This window comes from Lutjanus erythropterus, chromosome 21 (assembly GCF_056507025.1).
Source record: "Lutjanus erythropterus isolate fLutEry1 chromosome 21, fLutEry1.hap2, whole genome shotgun sequence".
Lineage (NCBI taxonomy): Eukaryota > Metazoa > Chordata > Actinopteri > Lutjaniformes > Lutjanidae > Lutjanus > Lutjanus erythropterus.
In genome coordinates this window covers 22,898,348-22,920,097 of record NC_139337.1, presented here as the reverse complement: position 1 = coordinate 22,920,097, position 21,750 = coordinate 22,898,348, and the positions used below count along the sequence as shown (strand labels likewise).

The 21,750-nt window shown below is 38.8% G+C and overlaps 2 protein-coding genes across 2 annotated transcripts in view; one reads left to right on the top strand and one right to left on the bottom strand.

Moving 5' to 3' along the window:
- Nucleotides 1–7,789, bottom strand: part of smchd1 (structural maintenance of chromosomes flexible hinge domain containing 1) — a 29,002-nt gene extending 21,213 nt beyond the window's left edge. The window contains exons 1-12 of the mRNA XM_084746948.1: nt 7,542–7,789; nt 4,693–4,768; nt 3,962–4,120; nt 3,788–3,870; nt 3,505–3,638; nt 3,272–3,386; nt 2,997–3,116; nt 2,345–2,511; nt 2,155–2,242; nt 1,837–2,050; nt 1,626–1,749; nt 869–1,046 (exon numbers count right to left, since the gene is read on the bottom strand). Of these exons, the coding sequence (XP_084603074.1) occupies nt 869–1,046; nt 1,626–1,749; nt 1,837–2,050; nt 2,155–2,242; nt 2,345–2,511; nt 2,997–3,116; nt 3,272–3,386; nt 3,505–3,638; nt 3,788–3,870; nt 3,962–4,120; nt 4,693–4,768; nt 7,542–7,703 (1,620 nt within the window). The 5' untranslated portion in view covers nt 7,704–7,789. The remainder of the gene's footprint in view (nt 1–868; nt 1,047–1,625; nt 1,750–1,836; nt 2,051–2,154; nt 2,243–2,344; nt 2,512–2,996; nt 3,117–3,271; nt 3,387–3,504; nt 3,639–3,787; nt 3,871–3,961; nt 4,121–4,692; nt 4,769–7,541) is intronic.
- Nucleotides 7,790–8,797: 1,008 nt separating this feature from the next.
- mettl4 (methyltransferase 4, N6-adenosine) lies at nt 8,798–20,761 on the top strand. The gene is made up of 8 exons (XM_084710344.1): nt 8,798–9,063; nt 11,156–11,221; nt 12,976–13,336; nt 13,640–13,709; nt 14,634–14,808; nt 14,883–14,989; nt 15,112–15,203; nt 20,424–20,761. The coding sequence occupies exons 1-8, from the start codon at nt 8,833–8,835 to the stop codon at nt 20,678–20,680; spliced, it is 1,359 nt and encodes a 452-aa protein (XP_084566470.1). The 5' UTR covers nt 8,798–8,832; the 3' UTR covers nt 20,681–20,761.
- Nucleotides 20,762–21,750: the final 989 nt, after the last annotated feature.

Below are 21,750 nucleotides of genomic sequence, written 5' to 3'. Positions count from 1 at the left end.
TCTGGAACATGTTGCAGGCGTCAAATTCAGAATGAGAGTATATTTAGAAAAAAACTATAAAATTAATCAGTTTAAATGTTAAATATATTTTCTTTGTACTTCATTCAACTAAATAAAAATAAAAAAGTATTTGTAAATCATTGCATCATGTTGTTATTTACATTTTACTAAGTGTTCCTACTTTTCTGGAATTGGGATTTGTAATTTTAAGTTAATAGTTTTTAAATTAAAAATAAAAATAAAGGACTAAAGCTGCATTAATCTATGTATGGATGGACGAGCCAAGATAATGAGCTAAAAGTTCATTTAGAGTTTTGTGTTAATTCTCTTTCTGTCCAACAGGTGATCCTTTTCCACACTGCCAAGTCATTTGATTCAATGTTAATATAAAAAATGTTGCTTAATGCAGCTTTAATCAGTCAATAGTCAAGGAACATATGCTGCTGAACTTTTTCTTAGTTTGTTTTTACACCTTGATTGGCAGGATGTTGTAGCCGACCGGCACTCTTTGAACTTTTCACCCTACGCTCTTGTTCACTATAGGGGAATTTGACATACAAAGAACATCACTCATGGGTTACTTATGAACTCTATAGTGTACCACAAACAGTTAGTGAACATTGAGTGTGGCACCGTCATCAGGGACTGTGTTCTGCAGAACTGTTCTTTTCCTGGCGACACTTCAAAAAAGCAAATATTGACAATATAAATGAAACAATCAGTATGCAAGCATTTTATGTACTATCAATCCTGAAAATATACTGAATATTCACATTTAATACAGGTGCTACACAACTCTTGAATAAGAGTTTTTGCATGTGGGGCTGCAATTTGTTCTACTAATCAAAAAAAGTTTGTAAATGATCACCTGTCCTCTAACAACACGTGTGAAGATAGTCTCCTTGTCCCTCAGTTTTTCTGCCAGGTCCGTGTAGGTGAGTTTGTTTGTGGTGACCGCAAATTTGTCATCAGTGAACAGCACCCCTGAAACCCGACTGTAACACTCTGCGGGCACCTTTGAGCCTTTCGAAGAGCACCAGTCAAACCTGTAACAAATGGACAGCAAAAATGTAAGAAGATCAAGATAGTGTGCTAATTCTTTAATACATATATTTATTAATGCTTTCTTGCCAAAGGTTAGATGAGAGGATTGGTGCCATTCACATATATGTCCACTAAATATAAAGCTAGAATCAGGCTCTGACCAAAGCTTTAACAAAACAAAGTAAATTAACTTGCAGCGTTTCCCATGCGTTATGTGGATGATATGCAAATGTATAAATTATAGTTATAGTTTGTCAGATTTAATGGGCCGAACATCACAAAATTTCCTTCATCTTAAAGAGTCTAAATCTGAAGTCCTATTATTTGGCCCTCCAAATCTGACCTGTGGGCTGGGACAATACACTTACTTCCTGATTCAATACTATCATGATACTTGTGTGCCCATTTGATATGTACTGTGCTTCTTAAATATTGCGAATTACAAGTTTTGATATTAAAATTTATTGCACTTTTTCTCTTCTACCTCTTACAAAACAGCAGCCAAAACTTTTACAGCCAAGAAACCTCCTATTGTTACCTCCTGTTCTTTTAAAGTCAAAGTGGAAAAAATGTGTATTTACTCAGACACTTTGGTGTAAGGTATGAACCGTCCATTCCAGAAACATTCGAATATCGACTTTTCCTTTCTTTTCTGAGTCTGGTCTCCAGACACATCATCGTCATCATTGTTGTCTTCAGAGGAGGCTAATAAATAAAGAACAAAAATAAAATCCACAATTTAATCCAAAGCTGTTATACATCATAAAGTAAAATATTTCAGAGTTTGAATACCTTCCTCGGCGCTGGGGTCTTCAGGGTAAGTCTCCCTGTCATAGAGGAAGGGGTGATATCGAATGATTCCCTCCACTCTGCCACCATCTTTTTCAGAGGCCCTGAACTCAAACGTGTCTGCAGCAGCTCTTATGTACAGAGTCTGCATGTCATCGTCAACCTCAGTAAGATTCATCACACAAGGACATGCGGGGGGCTTTTTCCGCAAAGTGATCTGATCAAAAGAGAGGAGTAAAACGATGATATCAGCTGAAATAGTTCATTTGGTAGAAAGTCACTCTTATCAACAGTTAAACTTTGTAAGACCAGCAGCCTCACCTCGATTTTAGGGAGATGATCTGGTTTTGTAGAGCTGCCTGTTTTGTCATTTCCATTGACTCCATGAATGTAATAGTGATAGGTGTGACTGAAATATGGACAAAACAACCCATTTTACATCAACTCAATCAAAGCAGACAACAAAAAGTCTTTTGAGTATATAGGGGATGGTTTGGATGAATGAACTTACGCTAGCTCTCTGGTCCACACTTTAAAGTTGTCTTTCAGAAAGGTGATATGCTCAGGATTAACTACTGTGATCACCACGGCTGTGAAGCTTTCTTTCTCATATTCCTCTCTGATGAGGTCATGGAGGAAGCGCTCATCATCTTTTTTCACATGTGAAGAGTCACCGGGCTACAGGAGGTAGAGAAAACATCACACCGTGTATATACAGCAGAGATGTTGACACAGAGAGCTTCAGATGGCCTGTTACAGATCATAATCATGGTATTTTGAAGTTAGAAGTGTGCATAACTATTATATCACTTGCAATATGATGAATAATGATGTCAAATCTACAGTAACAGAAGTGCATCACAGCAAGCACATAGAATCATGCACTGACAACAACAGTCCGTGGACAGATGCTGAAATGAATTGTCTGCTGGCACACTATACAGGCTCTCTCAGTTTCATATGTTTTCGTGTTGGAAAGTCGTGTCAACAGCGTATGTAGTTACACCTACATTGTTGGGTTTGTGATGTCTAAACACGCCATCATATCTTATCACATGTAAATACGAGTATTTACAGTCTATCTTTAAAGATCTGATTTGAGAAACAAATTCTGTCTAATTTGCCTGCAGTCATAAAAAGATTTAATCAAACAGAGCACTTACCTTTCTGTGTCTGATGTTACCTCCATAAACACGTTCTTTTTCCCTTACTTTTCTCTCAAAGTCTTCTTTTGACAGAACCAGCTCATGGACATCTGGGGAGCCAACTGGTTTAGTGATCACCTATTAAACAAAGGAAACAAATCTATGTCAGTGTTTCCACATTCCACATTACATATGCTTATATTAAACGTATGTATTTAGACAGTGCAAGTCATAAGTCTTAAGAAGCTTTCTCAAAATAATGAGATCCTTCAAAATTTTCATCTGAGACTTGCCATGGTTGATTCTCCGATGTAGAAAGCAGCCTGTTTTCCTCCAACTCCAAAGAAGGATATATCACTGTTGAGACTACGAGGGACAGGATCAGGCCGGACATAGGCTTCTTGCTGACTGTAATTAAGAAAAAAACAGGCATATAATCACTTTTTGGCATTTACAATTAAAAGATAAAATATCAGAAGTGTACCTTGGACATGGCTAATCTGAAGCTAGAAAGTAAGGAACCAACCTTACAGATCTGCTGTCTTCCCTGTTAAATTTAGAGAGTCTGTACACTGCCCAGTTATTGAGCTGCTTAGAGGTCATCCCGCACCCGTTATCTAAAACAATCACTGCCGGTTTCCCACGAGTTTCATCAAACAGCTGGAAGACAGAGAGAAAGGAGTTACTACTACATATTTAGATAAACAAAAGGCACAGACTGTTTGAATTCTCTGTGGACATGACACTAATGCAAAAGGTAAAGATAAACAAATATTTGGTTATGAATGACATGCAGCTGCAGAACCAACCATCCGTATCTCTATTGTCCTCTTTCCTGTGTTTTTAGCTGTGGCTGAAAGAGCGTTGTCAATCAACTCAGCAAACGTGTACGCTGGAAAAAAAAGAAAACAAAAAGGTAGGAAGTTATGAGTGATGATATGCAGCTATCTAGAGTATACCACTTTGACCATGTCAGGACTTACGCAGTGGATTCTTGCCCTCACTGGCATAGTACGCGTACATGCCACATCCAGTTATCGTATTATGATGAGGCTCAAACTCGATGCGCTCCGTTGTTGTCACTGACAGAGCTTGGTTCTCCTGTTGCACTAGGTACAGGGTGCTGCCATCCTGAAGCTCCTCTGCAACAACAAAAACAGACAGAAGGACCATTTTAACTTGTAGACAATGTGAAAATCTCTTGCTTACTGCTGACATATTGATTTTATGACGATGTTTCAGTCCATCCATCTTTCATCAGAAGGGTGTTATATGAAGAGAGATATTTAGAAATCCTGATGGTATGTTTTTTTTATATGCAAGGCCACATTTGATAAAAATGTGTTGTTTATGTGTTTTGTGTTATGAATGCAACTCCCATAACAATAATTTCTGTTTGCAGGAGCAGGTTTTTTGAGGTTTCTTATGGCTCCAAATACACCTGTCACATATTCAGGTGCGCACAGACTTTTTTCAACTATTTTGTGTAAAGGGATGTAAATGTCAACTTATAGCATAATCTGACAGAAGTATCAACTTTTAAAATAGACATAGTGCAGCAAATTCAGAATAAATTCAGGAAAACTGGATACAGATGGTGACATTCACAAAATAAATTAAGTAGTTTAAAATGTATTTGTTAAATATTCCTGTAAATAATTTATGACAGTATATCATTGTTCACTTTTTTCCCAACAAGGATGGATTCACTCACCAAATTTGCCAAAATCCAGGACTGTCCTGTCCGTCGTGACCACCAAAAAATGTTCATTTGACCGGATTGCAAATTCCTGTAAAAAGAATTGATTGACTTTGAGTGTCAGTTATTACTGTTTTTGTCTCACTTCTATACTAGAGCTAAAACAATCAGTCGATTAATTGATAAGTGGATCAACATAAAAGTGATTGGCAATAATTTTGATTAACAAGTAATTTTTTTCAGTTATTTGTCAAGTAAAATGGAATCAACTCTTAGTTGCTCCAGTGTGAATGTTTGCTTATTTTGTTTTTGTAGATTGATTTTATTTGGGTTTTGGGTTCTGATTTGTTTGTCTGATAATTTATTTAACATTCCCTGAGGCTTTAGGAAGCTCTGATTACTTTTCACTATTTTCTAACATTTTATAAACAAAATGACTGATCAATTGACAAAATGATCATCAAATTTAATCACAGACACGACCAGGGCTGCTTTTGTAAACACCAACAACAGCTGCAGCAAAAGAGGAAATACGGGGGAGCACTCTGAAAGAGCAGGAAGTGAAAAGCGACAGGCAAATGAGGGGCTTTAGCCAGAGTCATGTTGGAGACATCTGACAAGGTTCACGTCAGATGTTCTCAATGTCCCTCTAAAAACACCATAATATATTTGCATGAATTTAGAATATCGTACCCAAATTTAAGAAAATCTGCATTCAAATAGCTTCCAGATTTACAACCCAAACTGTGTGCAGTCTGCTGTCACCACAGTGTAGTGGAGGCTGGTAATCTGTGCGTAAACTGCAGTTTACCCACCTTGTTTCCCCTCGTTGATTGAAAACAGATGAGCAAACTCTCTGCTTCATTTCAAAGAGGTGGATAAACTGAGTTTACTTCAGTTTACACCCCCATTACGCCCTTGCCTGTCACAAAAATTACATCATTGACTTATTGTGTGATATACGGACATGACCTCAATAATTCTCCTGACCTTAACTGTATCTTGCCGCACACTAACTTTTCAGATAACAAGATGTCAGAAGAAACAGCAGGGTTTTCTTACCTTTATCAGACTAGGGTGCAGGGTGCAAGTACATTTTTAACAGAGCCTCCAAAATAATAAACATTGTGTTTATTATTTTGGTTCTGTGGTTTTATTTTATTTAGGTTTTGTTTATTTACGATATTTCAATATTTTTTAACAATCAAATTCCAATATCTGAATATTCTCAGTAATTAAAAGTGCACTGGTCTGGAAAGGGTATACTTGCATTATTATGCTATTAGTCTATATTATCATTATATCAGTACCATAAAATGTTGTACCTGCTATTTAAATGGTTGTTATGATGTGCTAACTGGAACTGTCCTAGCATGCCACCTCTGTAGGGAGAGGTGTGCAGGACTATCTGCATAGTTACACTCACTCAAGGGACCATTGCACCTGTGTATTGGCACAGTGTGAGTACTGGCTGAAGTCTGCATTTAAAAATCTGTGTAATGCGATCTGTTCTTTCTAGGAGTACGGGAGTTGTCACAGTAGCGTCAGAATGAAGCGTAACAGGGTTTTTTTTTCTAATTACTTCATTAGGAATATCTGTAAAGAACAATTTTTAAAGGTACTTCAATGCCGAAATTCTTCGGAACGGCATCTTATCAGGAAGAGCTTATAAGGCTGGAAGAATGCAGGGAGTGGTACATCAATAACTTAAGCGTGACTTTAGGGCAATGTGACAGATCCAGACATGTAGATCCATGTTCCCTTCATTTTGCCAGTTTCGTTTCCTTAAGACAAAGAGGTGTAACAAATCTCTACCCACTTGCCAGTTTATTAGGTACACCAACAGAACATCCTTGCCATAAATCTAGAGCGCAGTATTGGCCTGTCACATGAAAACTTTCTTTTTGTTTACAGAACAGGCAGCATTTTACCTATATTTGAGCCTTTTTCTTAATTTGAGTTTAACATAAGCAGTAAATGAAATTTTACGGTTAAAAAAATCATTATCAGTCAGGCTCTAGATGAATCCTACTTTACTACAGGTTACAGAGTCCAAGTAAATAGTAAAGTATATGTTTCTGCTTGTTAAGTTTTATTTACAGTATATCAATAAGGACAGACAAAATATCATTACTGAACATAATAACTTCTGGCAGGGAAAGAAAGCACCCCCTTTATACTGCCCCAACCTCACCAACCAAACTATGTATACTAACTGTGTGTGTGTGTGTGTGTGTGTGTGTGTGTGTGTCAACATGTAGGTAGAGCCACATCCACAGTTGTCATGAAATTAGGTTTACAAATCACTAGCTTTGAATGTTTGTGTGCGTGTGCACGCATTTGTGTGTGTGCGTGCCTGTGTGTGTCTGCGTGTGTGAGTGCGTGTGTCTCTGTGTGTGTGTGTGTGTGCATGTGTGTGTCAACATGTAGGTAGAGGCACATCCACAGTTGTCATGAATTTAAGTTTACAAATCAGTAGCTTTGAATGTTTGTTTGTGTGCACAAGTGTGTGTGTGTCAGAGTTCATTTGTGTGTTTCTGTGTGACCACAAAGACCACAGATGCTATGAATTTTAATAAAACACATATAATTAAAAATATATAGTCATAATTTTACTTGCAAAGGTGTATTTGGCCAAAAATGACTCTTGTTATTAAAGGTTGCAGACCCCTGCCTAACCTGTCTCTGACCAAAACGTAAATTTTAAAAAGCTGTAATTAAGCCCATAAGTCAAATTGAAGACTAATATTTGCAAAACTGGATTCAAGATAAACTTTTAGAGACTTAACTATTTAGCGTTACCACCCTCGTAGACAACCTGTCAGTCCACCGCACCACAGTTCAGTCGCGCTAGCTAACATTACCTTGCGCAGAGCTTGACAAAAGCCGTCGAAGTCCAGATTTTTTGTCTCCAGCCATCTCGGACTGACATCCCTCCTGCTTCCGAAGCGGCGGTCGTGAACACAGACCGTCCTCTGGACTCTTCTCTCCTGCTGGTGGGACGCAGGGAGACGATAAACAGACATCTTCTCCACTCCTCCGCTAAGCTACACGGACGTTAACGGTCACAGTCGTGTCCGTCCGTGTTCACCGTTAGTGCGACCTGGCAGATACTGACCGTTCCCAGGTCTCCTCGAACTGGTTTATGCACGCGCTTTTGGTTCTACGGGGGTTAATTAGGGAAAAAAGCGTCGCGAGTAAACGGGAACCCCGAAAACGCGAAAGAGCTCGCGAGAGTAAACCAACAATATTTACTTTTTTTTTTTTTTTTTTTTTTTTTTTTTTTTAGGTTATATGATTTATACGGGCAAATAATACACACAACACTCACGGCAATGAGAAGCCATTACGATCTAACTTAAAAAATAATAAAAACTAAATAAATAAATAAAAGACAATCAGACAAAACAGAAGAAATGTGTGAGTCTGTTTGTGGCTTTGGAGCAATGTACGTTTTGGAACCTTTTAGATTCATATAAGCTCTTAATTAAGCTGTAAATATAAATGTAAGTATTTATGGTAAGAGTTCTCATCCAGAACATAAAGATTAAAAAATGAACAGTTGTGGGTGTTGCTTCAGACAGCTGCAACATATGAATAAGAGAAAAATAAAAGCAGCTATTCTTCCTGATTACAGACTCTACATAATAATGATTGTTCAACATTAAAAGTTTCAAGTTGCTTATAGTTACAGTAAGGATACAGGATTCACTTGTTTTGCTTTGTGTTTTTTCTTAAAAATATATAAATTATGATATTAGAACATTAAATGTATTTAAACAAACCATGATCTGTATCCAACCCTTTGTTTAAACTCAAGTAGATATTTTAAAAAGCGTTCTCAGTTTATAAGACATTTAATTTGTGCAACATGCACAATATAGAAACAACGCGTACAAATCTCGCGAGAGTTTCGCAAATCTAGGGTTCCTCTCTGATCAAGGCAAGACCCACCCACTTCCGCAGAATGACAACAAGGAAAGGAGCGGAAGTCTCTCTGTAAAGGCTCCGAGTTTCGGTATCGTTTCTCATGAAATCCAGTTGCTTTGGCAGATTTATGCTGCCGGGCGGGACATGGTCTGCTTCAGTGAAACAACACCCAGCTAGATTAAACATTTACTCGCTTTAATACCAGCTAAAGCTACCAGTTTCACCATGTCCGTGGTGGTTGAGAGCACTGAGGGCTGGGTTGTAGACGCGTGCTCGCTCATCGATCGGGGTTACTCGCGGTGCATCCGGTTCAAAGATGAGCAGAAGTCTCTTGTAAAGTGTCGCTTCAAAAGGCAGTGCTTTCAGATTTTAAAAAGCCACTATAGTGAGAGTGCCAGTGCTGCTGGGTGTGGAGGAAACACGGATATGTTGCAGAAAACAGACAAACCATTAAAGGTAAATCCTGCACTAAAGCCTGCTGCCAGAGGCTCACAAAAGTTACTTTTATTTAGCAGCCATTCAAATTCACTGCAGTCTGTATAATGACATATGTAGTATACCTGTTTAATGCAACATGAACAAACTACTCATAGCTTCTAAAAAGGTTTTAACATTTAATTTTTTTATTTTGCATAATTTAAGTATATGTGATATAATGTATGAAACATATTGGAAAGTTTTTTTTTCTCAAAAATGTGTATTACTTATGTACATGCCCCTTTTAGTGGACATCATGTCAATATTTTCCTCAAAAAGCACATTACAAAGTATCAAGCTGGTAGTGATACATTTTCTTTTGCTCTTAATTTCTGTTTCATATGTTCTCATTTGATGAATATTAGAACAAATTGTATCATTTGCCAGTTAACCAAATATTTTCAACAATAAGGTCATGTTAAATTCATTCAAAACGCTGCGTAGTGGGTGAATCTTGACAGTGGAGATGAGTCAAAACACCTGACATGAGCATGCTGACGTGTCACTTATGCTGCATCAGGAAGCAGGTCTTGGTCTTTGAGACATATGCACGTCTCCCCACCACATCCTTCTCTCCTGCACCATTTTTGAATTGAAGCACATGCCGCGGCCTCTCCTCTGCAGGTCACCTAGAGGCCTGGCAGTGGAACTTGCACAAGGTCCAGCTGTTTGTGGCAACCAGATCAGATAAATGCAGGATGATGCAGAAAGTCCATTTTTTTTGCCTACAATTTGCAAGTCCCACTGTCCCCCACAATGCACATTGACTATAATTTGTATTTTGAAAGGCTTAAAACTAAGATACACTTCTAAAATCTTATTATAATATACTTAAGACTCTAATGAATAACAAGAAAACAACAGTCTGATGAAGACAAACAATATATCTTTAGAAATTTGTTTACTCAGGACTCAAATAAACTACATGGATGATGTCTGACATAAAGGCCTCAGTGTCATGTCCCCCACAGAGGACAAATAATGAATTGCCAGGTCTTAAGAGGATAGCTTTGAAGAACAGCAGAGCTAGCTTGGAGAAAAATCTAGTTTGGTTAACTAAAGCTACTTGACCACTAGTTCATATAAAACATCTCCATTATACATTGTGTGGCTCAATGTTTAGCTGCAACCCTGCAAATGTTTCTTCAACACAAATCTCTTTTTGTTGATGCTGATTATTTCTGTACTATGCAAGAAAGTCAGTTTTGTTTAGCTGAATGCTGTTGCATGTTGCACCAGGCTTTAGATTCAGATATCAACAACAGGTAAAGTTTACTGGTAAAGGTCAATAATGTACTGTTCTGTAGTACCCCAGAAAAAGGATATGCACATTTATGTATACAGTAAATTTATTTTTGTAGCAATGTGTTACGTAGAGGTGTGTAGTGGTAAATGCAGAGGTGGGTAAACTGTAGTTTACACCTTTTTTCTTTATTGATTGATACAATTGATCTGAAAATAGAAGTATAAACTCTCAGCCTCTTTTCAGAGAGGTGACGCTCTGAGTTTACTTGTGTTTACCCTCCACTACATCCCTGGTTTCATTTACCGTGAACTGAAAATTCACCTTTGATCTTTTCGCGTAAAGTCATATATAGAAACTTTGCCACAGAGCGACGTCCATGTGGTCCCTTGTTCATTAGTGTCACCTGGCAGCTCATTTGCCATCAAAATGTCATAGATATTTATGGAGTACACATGTATGTCTGGAAATTTTGATAATTGAATGGATAATTTTGCATGTGAGAGCTCAAATGATGAAAGAATGTTTAGTCCGAATGTTTAGAGGTTTTTATGCTTTCACTGAGAATCACAGCAACCTATCTGCAAGTGGTTGTTGTGCAAATTGTATTTACTGTTTTTACCACATGTTAAATTGTGTGCAGATTGCTTGAATGAATGAGAAATTCCAGTCTACTGTGAACAACATACATACAAAAGCATAATTCTCACTGGAGACTTCAGGCAAAGCGAAATGAGGAAAACTGTTAATCAGTCTTATAATGATTTTGGTTGTGTTTGGTACCTAAATTTATTTTTGTTTCTTTCTTGTGTATGATCTGACTTTCAGAAAAGAAAACGAAAACACAGTGAACTCAACCAGGGGGAAGTTGATTTGCAGGCCTTCCACGAGAAGGTAGGTTGAGTATTTGTTTATTTAAAAGAGACGGAGCACATTAATGAACATCAGTGTGGAATGCATGATATAAGTATGCTGGAGTTGGCAATGAATGCTAATTTAGGTCTGCAGGTAGCAGGAAAAAAAGACAGCTACACTACAATACATTAAAACATCACATTAAATCTGCATGTGTGACTTAAACAGCTTAACATAATTGTCACCCCACAGGTTTTACACTGTAGAAATAATCAATACACAAACACAATCATAATATGCGCATAGACACTGACACTCCAAGACACTGGACACTCATACTATACAACAAGCTGATAAACTGACACGTCGCACATTCGCACAACACAAAGAATATGATCTGCTGTGGAATAAAAACCTTGAAAAAAGAGCCAAAGTTGTCAAGGCCACAACACTTTAAAAAAAAAAACCTCTGAAAAAACTCTGTCTTTGAAGGTCTTGTAGAGTCAGAAATGATGACAAGAATAAAGCTCAATGGAGAGGAACAAAGTCAGCTGCAGAGAGTTTATTGTTTGCAACACCAGCAAACCCGAGTCGATCCCGGGATCAGACTGAAGAGAAACACTCATTTCTCCTCCTCAGATACTGTTTGGACACTCTGGAGAGTCTCAACCTTCTTTTGACTTTTCTGCTTACATCTGAACATACTGGCGTACGGCCAGCTGGCGTCCTATGTTTCCACACAGGCCATAAATGGTTATGCCTGCCACCCTTATGTTTTGTGCCCAGTCAGTGAGTGTTTTTCAAAACAACTTGTATACTCATAAACATGCTGTCATGTGATTTCATACGCACACATGCATATGACTATAATCCAGCGTCTTGGCCGTGTCAGCATTCCTGTGCATAACAATGACCTAATGTTCATTAGTGTCATTTGTATTGGTGCAGCTGGGCTCCTTGGTTATTGCTCAAGGAGAGTCGGTATCTGGCTGAAAACATACATGAGAACTATCAGTTTGAGTGAAAAAATATCCCACAACAGATGCTGGTTCAAAAATATGACGAGTTCTGGATATGACAGAACATTTTAAAATAAAGTGCTAAAGTGCAGGACCATACAATAGGGTGCAACACTAAAGTGCAGAGTCATCCACTGATGTGCTGTGCTGAAGTGCAGACTCATCCAGTAGAGTGCTACATGAAAGTGCAGACTCGTCCAGTAAAATGCCACTGCAGAATTAAAAGACAAAGTGGTACATTATAGTGCAGGATCATACAATAAAATGTTTTACTACAGGCAAGACAAGGCAAGTTTACACACAGGACAATTTAAAGTGCTTTATAAGAAACTAAAGGCTGCTCCACCTTGCTTGGTTCTGATCCTGGAAGCTCCACGTGATCTGAGGGGTTTAAGCGCTGGTGTGATGTGCTCCACTCTCTTGGTGTTGGTGAGGACTCTGGCGGCAGCGTTCTGGACGAGCTGCAGCTCTCTGATTGATTAATTACTCAGACCTGTGAAGGCACCGTTAACAAAAGTCCAGCCTGCTGAAAATGAAAACATGAACAAGTTTTTCTGTATGCCGTAAAGACAGAAATCCTTTAATTCTTGCTATGCTTTTAAGGTGGTAGTAGGCAGTGCAGACACATACCAGTGTACATGTATATATGCTATTTGAATATACACACATAAACATTGTGTAACAGATCTCTGCCAGCACAAACCTCAGATCCTCATATTTTTAGTTTTGAGCACCATCCAGACTAAATAATCTCTTTGTTGTGCACTGATGCAGATTAGGTCTGTGATCCTGGAGGGAACCAAGTCCTTGGTGGGTTCTGCACGATCCCTCGGATATCTGAATGGTGTGACAGACACGGTGAAGGAGCCTCTTCCCCCTCAGGAGTGCGGCCTGGCTGCTCTGTGTGAAATGGCTAAAGAGCTCCCTCTCGTGGACGAGGAGGAGAAGGAGGAGTGTGCTCAGATACTTGTTGCTGAGGATGGCTGCACATCGCGTGTGGACTTGTTCTCTCGGGTCACAGAGAACAGGGCGAACTTGGCTACGGTGGTTACACTGATGGGGGAGGAATATGTAATACCACCACACACAGGCTTCCTGCTCTCTGATTTCACAAGAATACAACCGTTAGTACACTGTGAGTACTGCAGCTATCTGAAAAAAATGTGTAAATATTTTATTTTCAGGCCATCTGGAACAGATTTGACAAAATGCCTTATAATTGTGGCCACTGCATGATTGTGGTAACTTCTTTTGCATGAAGATAAAAAGCTGTAAGATTGTTGGACATTGTGGCGTAAATTTGACCGCCCCTCTGGGAGTTTATTATCGTAAATGCTTATAGTGTGACTCAGCATGTTTCTCAAGTGAGAGAATGGCACAGTAGTTGTTTCCCAGCCTGACATTGTCTTTTTGCTAAAACTGTTTGTTTGTCACGCAGATGGAAGGAGGTTTGACTTAATAGTTATGGATCCACCGTGGGAAAACAAGTCTGTGAAAAGGAGTCGCAGGTAGGAAGATGTGATAAGACTTCATTTATCTTCAGGGAAGACATTTACATGCTACACCAGCATGAGAGACAAGCGAAAAAGGTTGAAAAAAGAAATCAGATAAAGGTAATTATATTCAAAAGCTACATGCATTAGAATAGCAAGTCTATAATACCTCACATCAGTGGCCTCCAACCTTTTAACCCCTTAAAATAAAGCTATGTGAAAGTATCCAGAGTTTTACACTATTTGGCCATAAACCAAAGTACTGGACAAATAAAAAAAAACATACTGACAGGGTCATTGACATCTTTACCAAATGTCATGGCAATCCATCCAATAATGGACAAGATATTTCACAAATGTCAACCTAAAGGTGGCACTAGAGTAAAAGTAAGGGGATTATCAAAGTCACTATTAGGCCTTTTGTACCAGCACTGAACCGTTCCGGTTCTCACACCTAATTTTCTTTACTTAAGCATGGCAACAAATTGAATATATTTGAGCTGTGTGCAAAACAAGATATTTGAGGATGTCATGTTGAACTTTGGGAAACTGTGATCAACGTTTATCACCATTTTCTAACATTTTATAGACCAAACAACAAATCGATTAATTGAGAAAATAATTGACAGACTAATCGACAAAATAAAATAATCGTTAGTTAGTTGTAGCCCTATATTTCATTACCAATTAATCTGCTGTTGACTCTTCATTTGGCATCATAAATGGCAAAGAAAGAAGATGCATAGATCCAGCAAATGTTTGACATTTTTGCCTGAAAGATGACAGAAACAATTATCAGAATACTTATATTTGACAAACAGGTTGCAACCTACAAGCTCACCACTAGATGCCACTACATTCTACACACAGGACTGAAAAACAGAAGGGTATAGTTGTTGCAGTTACATATCATATCTTTTCTCTATTTTTTCTATGAAGATACAGTTTTTTGCCCTCAACCCAGCTGAAGCGGCTCCCCGTTCCTTTGCTGGCATCTTCGAACTGTTTAGTGGTCACCTGGGTCACAAACCGGCTGAGCCACCTGCGTTTCGTCCGTGATGAGCTGTATCCACACTGGGGCGTAGATGTTGTGGCCGAATGGTTCTGGGTCAAGGTACAGACCAGTCATGGTAGTCCGACCTGTTGGTGTGATTCCAGATGTTCTAAGGGCTTGCTCATTCCCCTCAGGTCACCACGTCTGGACAGTTTGTGTTTCCACTGGATTCACATCATAAGAAGCCATATGAGGTGCTGGTGTTGGGCCGGTATCGTTCCTCTGCGGGTCACTCCACGAGGTGTGTGGTGTGAAACAACTGACCTCTCTGTGTGTCACTTTTCATGCTCTTTATGTTATAACCCTTTAATGGAATCCACCAAAGTCACATTTATTCTAAGACTTGTTTAAAACCACTTTCAGCTCTTCAGAGACGTCCGAGGTTCATGTGGAGGATCAGCGTTTGATCGTCAGCGTCCCATCAGCTCTCCACTCCCAGAAGCCTTCCCTCTCAGGTAAACATTTTGGTAAAACTTTATTTGAAAGGTTGTGCACGGGACTGACGTGACACTGTCATAACCATGATATAAAAGGTTGTCATGAACATGAAGGAGCTTTTATTTATGACTGTTGTCATTAAGTGTCAGTCGGTCAGTCATGTCATATGTATGCAGTCAACACTGTTTGAGATTTCTTTGTTATGACAACGTAACTAAGATAACATAATCTGTCATAAACATGTCATAGCAGGTCTAATTATGTTTGTGACAAGTCCAAATGGTACCACATTTGGCAATGTAATAACACGTAATAAAATCTTTATGACAAGTTCAAAATGCCACTGTGGTTGAGATCAAGGAAAAATATTTATGACACAATTATAGTTGATATGACATGACAGCCAGCGTCAAAACCATAAAGGCTCTTTGTTGTGTTCATGACAAGTGTAATGTTCACAAAAACAGCTAAATATAGGATAGGTTTGATAATTAGGACTGCTATGGCATGTTAATGACTGGATATGCTGTCATGCCAGTCTTATGCACATTCTTTCAAATAAAACCAACATTTTTCTGAATGTCAAACCACCTTGTATATCTAAAACGTACAGTACAGTGTTGTTATGTGTCTTACTGTGCCACCAGAGGGCAATGCTGCAACATCAGTGATTGTTATCTTGCAATACAACTTCAGTGATAAGCTCTAAATCCTATTACAGCCTGCTGTAGAATACACAAAAGCAAAGGTGTCAGTCCGTTATTGAACTTTGCATGACTGACATTTATAATATATTTCTAAACAAAAATAAAATGAATTTAAATAAAGATTATTAACATAGATATTCTATGTTAGAGGACACTTACTACTCCACACATTATGCCTGTAGTATGTTTTTGTATAAGAAATAAGCACACAAAGTAATATCTTTTAGATTTTTTTTACATTATAAAGTAGAAATATTACACTTTTGAATGTGTAACTTGCTTTCCCACTGCAGAAAGTTGGCATTTTCGTTTGAGAACACTACCAATGTTTGCAGATGTTGGAGGAGAGAAAACAGCTCAAACAAAATATGAAGGTCCTCTATTGTCTTCACAATAACTGGAGGACTTGAATCCTGAACCCATGACAGGTTTGATTTGTCAGAGGGGGTGGGGGGGCTTCTGCTGCTCAGGTTTGATCAAATTATTCACCCTACATGTACAGATTGTGGTGTGGCAAAAAGACTTGACTCCAACATAAACTCTGCTACTCAGAATGAGTGTAAAACCTTGACCATGAATATGCAGGTCTATGAATAAGAGAGGCTTGACGTCATCTCCCTCCCTCTCGGGGGAATGCGATTTATTGTGCAGTATGGAGGGAGCTAAACACAGCCAGTGTTTGCCGGTGCCCTTTCAGAAGCACAGAAACGCCTCCACCTCACGGAATTGGCTGGATACTGTTGAAATACATTGATTTAAATCATAATAATGGCATTGTGGAGCTGTGATACCATAGAGATTAAGTAGATTAGGGCACAGATTGTGTTCACTATCCTTGGGTGATTCAAAGCCCCTCAGCAGGTGTAAACAGAACTGGTTTGTTTGTTACAGTTACTTTACTTTCTCATAGCTTGCAATGCAACACCATCTCGATTAGATACACGCGGCTGCATGTAGAGACTAAATTGCACTACTAATTAAGGAGGAAATTATAGAAAACACAGCTTAATTTGTTGCAGTTTTTTCTTAGAATTTTAAATAAATATGTGTATGACTAAAGGGCCAGTGCTGTACCTCAGTTGCATCTGTTTCAGCTCCCATTTTTCTGCAAGAGGTGAGAAAGCTCTGAATGCAGTGGGTGTGGCTCAAATCTATGAGTGTAATAATTATAAAATGCAGCATGTTATGAACTATGAGAAGGGTTTGCACTGATGCCAATATATCCTTTTTGAGATGACAGTTTAACACCTCAGGACTTGAAGAATGAATTACTTTTTCTTTTGTTCACTCCTGCAACAGATTATGCAACTGCTAGAAATTTCAAATATGTCCCAGGACCTTTGGCATTAACCGTTTTGAGGTTTCTTACTCCAATCTCAAGCCATCATCCCTGTAATTCTGCTGCTCTTTGCGCTCATGTCGAGTATGTCCGGTCTGCTAGAGCCAGTGGGCAGCCTCAGTGGTGCAAAAGCCATAACCCTCGAGCCTGCAGCGTCGAGAAACCCTGACCCACTTCTCCTCCCCTCTCAGATGGGGCTCCTATCACTGACATTCTTGGTTGCTATGGTGAGATAAGGGACACCATTACTGCGTTACAGATACAACACATCTTTGCCAGATGGTCAAGCCACAGAAAAAAAAAAGTGTTTGCACTTGTCTGAATGACAAGACGTGTGGTTTTTATTAATTAGGGGCCCCCTACAGCTTAAGAAATTGTGAAAAATGAAGTGTCCTCCCAACTTGGTATTATAATTAGCGGTTAAATGGCTGTTCCTAATATTCATCTCAGGAAGAGACACAGTGCCAATTGTGTGGGTTGCATTACTGTTGATTGGGGACTGGATCTGTCACAGTGATCTATGCACCAGTGTGTTTAATTGGCACCTACAGTAATTAGCTTTCTTTACCAACTATCTGTCTTTTACTTTATCACTTTTGCAGGCTATTTAGAAATAATACTTTTTCAGATTTATATCAAGCTATTCATAGTGGTTGTTCCAGACTTTCAAAACCCTGATTTCAAAGGTCTGTTTGCCCTTTGCTTTGTTTTTGTAGCTGATGGACAGACTTATTTATTTATGCATTTTGTTTTCATGCTCAATAAGGCCTGGACTTCACCGTTGGTCCATCTATTGAAGCACAATGAAAAAAACAAACTTATTCGCAGCTGCACATTTTTTCATTTTCATTTGCAAACATGTCTCTTTAAACACCAGAGAAAGCTTTCACTACTGTTACAGTTACTTTTTTATATCTTTTAGTTCAGTCTGTCTTCCTAACACAGAGTCATTTGACCTGAGAATGACTGCCAACTGTTCGGGTTAGTGGGTTGTCAGTCCAGTGTAAAAGTATGTACATGCAAAACCCTCTGGGACACCACATGCAGAGAAACAAAAGTCATTGATTATATTGTTTGAAAACATTGTATTGGAAACATAGGACCAAAAATTAGTTACTGCACTATAATTGAACTAATAGAGTGGTCCTGTACAATATAATTAGTTTGCGATCAACCCTAGAGAGAATATGAGGAGCCTTCAGGGCAGAATATTTCAGACTGAATATGTTCCTTGTCTAGAGAGTAGTTAAGTAACACCTTCCTTTGCCTCAGGCCTCTCTCTCGGAAGTTTCATACATTGTCCCATTTCAGAGTTAAGAGGGATAATTAGATCTTTTATTCTCTGTTCAACTTTGAGAGCTGAGTCACCGGTCGGGGTTGAATTAGTCGGAGAGCTGCATGTTTGGCCTTTCCACTCTGTGACTCTCTGACGTGCAAAGAAAGAGAAAACGGAAAGCAGGACACCACATTGTGCAGGTCGGATCGGTTTGGGGATCAGGCTTTTGTGCTCATTAACTCCCCGAGTGTTGGCTGAGGTGAGTGTCGGGGCGGCTTGAGCACGCACAAGAGCAGACAGAGCAGCGCAGGGGCAGAGGAAGTGAAACGTATCTGTCAGGTGTGCCGCTCCTGGAATATCATCACTTATAGACTCAAGGTCACTGCCAGTCTCCACATAGAAATATCTGCTGTGGTGTGAAGGAGGTGGACAGTTGCCAGTGCTGTCTTCAGCCTATTACGGAGTGACAAGCAAAGTATCCCCATAAGAAATGGATGCGGTGCACTTATCTTACAATCTGGCTTTCAGTGTATTTTTGTGACTAACTTTTTATTAGTTTTTCAGACAGAATGACACTGAATTAATGCAATTGATTGACATACAGTATAAATAAAGTGATGTGTGGGGGTATTTGTACTTTTAGTAGTAAAAGGAGTATTTTTTCAAGTCTATAATGTTACTTGTACTTCATTAGACTGTACAAACTGTAATCTACTTAGTTACTCTTAAAATAATAATGGAGTACTGAGTAAAATGTGAATGAATATCCAAACCTTTCACCTGCACTTTTTGTAGCCAACAAACTAGGGCTGTAAATAACATTTATTTTCATTATGAGTTAATCAGTTATTTTCTTGATTCATCAATTAGTCCATAACATGTCATTTCCCCAACTGACGATTTCAAATGTCTTCTTTTGTCCAACCAATGGTCAAAAACCCAAAGACTCTTCATTTACTGCCAGAAATGACAAAGAAAGAAGAAGAAAATCATGACGTAAGAAGCTGAGACCAGCAGACATTTGACGTTTTTCAATCCAAAATTAATCTGTTATCAAAATGGAAACTCATTTTTTTTCAGTCATCTTAATTGATTAGTTATCTAATAGTTGCAGCTCTAATTTAGACCGAAGATTTGGAGAAACAGAAGCCCCTTTAGATTGAATACCTGGTATTGATCAACAGTTGAAAAGTACATGTACTTAATCAAGTATTTTTTAACACCAGTAGTCTTTTTTTGTTTGTTTGTTTGCTCCAGGGTGTGTCCGTACATCATAACATCGCTGTTACAGGTGAAAATGTTGGACTACCATGTTGAAGCCTCGAGTTTGGCATTGCAGTGGTCACCATCTTGGTTTTTTGCAGCCAGAGCATGAGCAGTAGCAATGAGAGCATGTTGCTAGTGGGTGAAGTGGGCGGTGCTTGGTTTTGGCTCGTCAGTTCAGCAGGAAATAATTGCAGCCTGGCTGATCACAATCTTTCTCATGTTACAGCTAAACAGTGCATTAAAATATGTTTCTGAAAACATTATAATACATTTAATCAACTTATTTATTGAATATTCATCCATTTCTGAGCAACACTGTCGTTTAAAAGTTTTATCGCCCTTGTTTGACAGTTTGATCTGAGTTTCGTGACCTGTCAATCATACTGTAGCCACGACCTAAAATATGCCCTGCTTTATCATCTATTTTACTCTGAATAGGACCATAATTTACTAAACGAACATCATGCTGTATTGAAGAAGACTTCAAACAAGCAGTCGAGACCATAAACATATTAGGAAACGCTCTACTGAGGTAATGAATAGAAGTGAGATTAGAGTAGGGTCAGTAGAACCAGTGGAGTCGCCCCCTGCTGGCCAATAGAAAGAATAACCACATTAATCCCTCTTCCTCATTTCTTCCTCTCTACAGAGGTGTTGAAGCCCTACGTCGGAGCTGAAGCGAAGTGCTTGGAGCTGTTTGCCCGAAGTCTTCAACCTGGATGGACCAGCTGGGGCAATGAAGTGCTCAAATTTCAGCACACGAGCTATTTCACTCTGACACCTGCAGATGATCGAGGAAACGTTCCTGAGGATGAGGCCACAGGTGACAAACCCACAGTCACACCGGTGTCAAGCTCACCTGGAGAACCCTCTCCTCCTCGTCACTGCCCCCCCTCTGTGGACTAATAAATGACTGACCAGCAACACTTGTCGTATCAGTATTTCAGTGTGTTTTTAATAAAGATAAATAAAGATTCAACACCAAAATACTTCGATACCAGCTCCTTTTGATCTGCACTCCTCCTGCGTGTGGGACCTTTGATTTCTTTTTTTGGGTGAGGGTACATTTTTAAGGTAGTGAATCAAGAGGGCTGATGATGCATTTGGAGAGATGAAAGTGCATTTCTGTGCAGCTATGTTTTTAACTTTCCACATCGCAATCAGATAAACAACACTCAAGCTTTTATTTTTTCACCTTTTGAGCAATCTTTGGCACAATATGTGTCTTAAGGATGATCAAAGTATTTCTATTTTTACTCATTTTTTGAACTGAATTTCAAAATGGTTCCAGATCCTAATGAAAGACAGAATGCATTTGGTAACTTTCCTTAAGCAGAGCATTGGTTTAAAGTTTCTGCTTGAGCATCTCACTGGTGCACACAATAAGGGTTTCAAAAGGGTTCTTCCTGAAGGACTGAGGTTCTACCTAGAGCGATTTGCTGCTGAATAACCCTTTTTTTTTTAAGAAAGGGTCTGGCAAGGGATCTTTGTAAAACCAAAGGTTCCATTAAAAACCCTTTTCATCCAAACAACCCTTTCTGGAAGAAAGAGTCCTTTAAGGATTGTTGAAATCCTTGAAGAACTCTTTCTTCAGCTGTTCTTTCCTGGGTGAGTTCTAGATAAAAATCTTGAATTGTAAAAAGGTTCTCTGTTCTTCTCTACATAAAACCACTAGAATATAAAAAGAAGTTCCCAGTAGAACCCCCTGAGTGTGTTTTATATGAAACCTTTCAAACCCCCAAAGTAGGTTCTTGATAAACCCTTGGAATATAAAAAGGTTCCCGGTAGAGTCCCCTGAGTATGTTCTACATGAAACCTTTGCAATACAAAAAGGTTCTTGGTAAAACCCCTATGATGGCTTCTGGATAGAACCTTTAGCATATAAAAATGCTCTCTCTCTCTCTCTGTAGAACCCCCTGAGAAGGTTCTAGATGAAACCCTTGGAATATAAAAAGGTTCTCAGTAGAATCTCCTGG

Excerpts from the sequence above, each read along its gene's own strand:
- mettl4 (XM_084710344.1), top strand. The coding sequence starts at position 8,833 with ATGTCCGTGGTGGTTGAGAGCACTGAGGGCTGGGTTGTAGACGCGTGC. Across the intron at positions 13,337-13,639 it reads AATACAACCGTTAGTACACT|ATGGAAGGAGGTTTGACTTA; the intron begins GTGAGTACTGCA and ends TTTGTCACGCAG. Across the intron at positions 14,990-15,111 it reads TCTGCGGGTCACTCCACGAG|CTCTTCAGAGACGTCCGAGG; the intron begins GTGTGTGGTGTG and ends AACCACTTTCAG.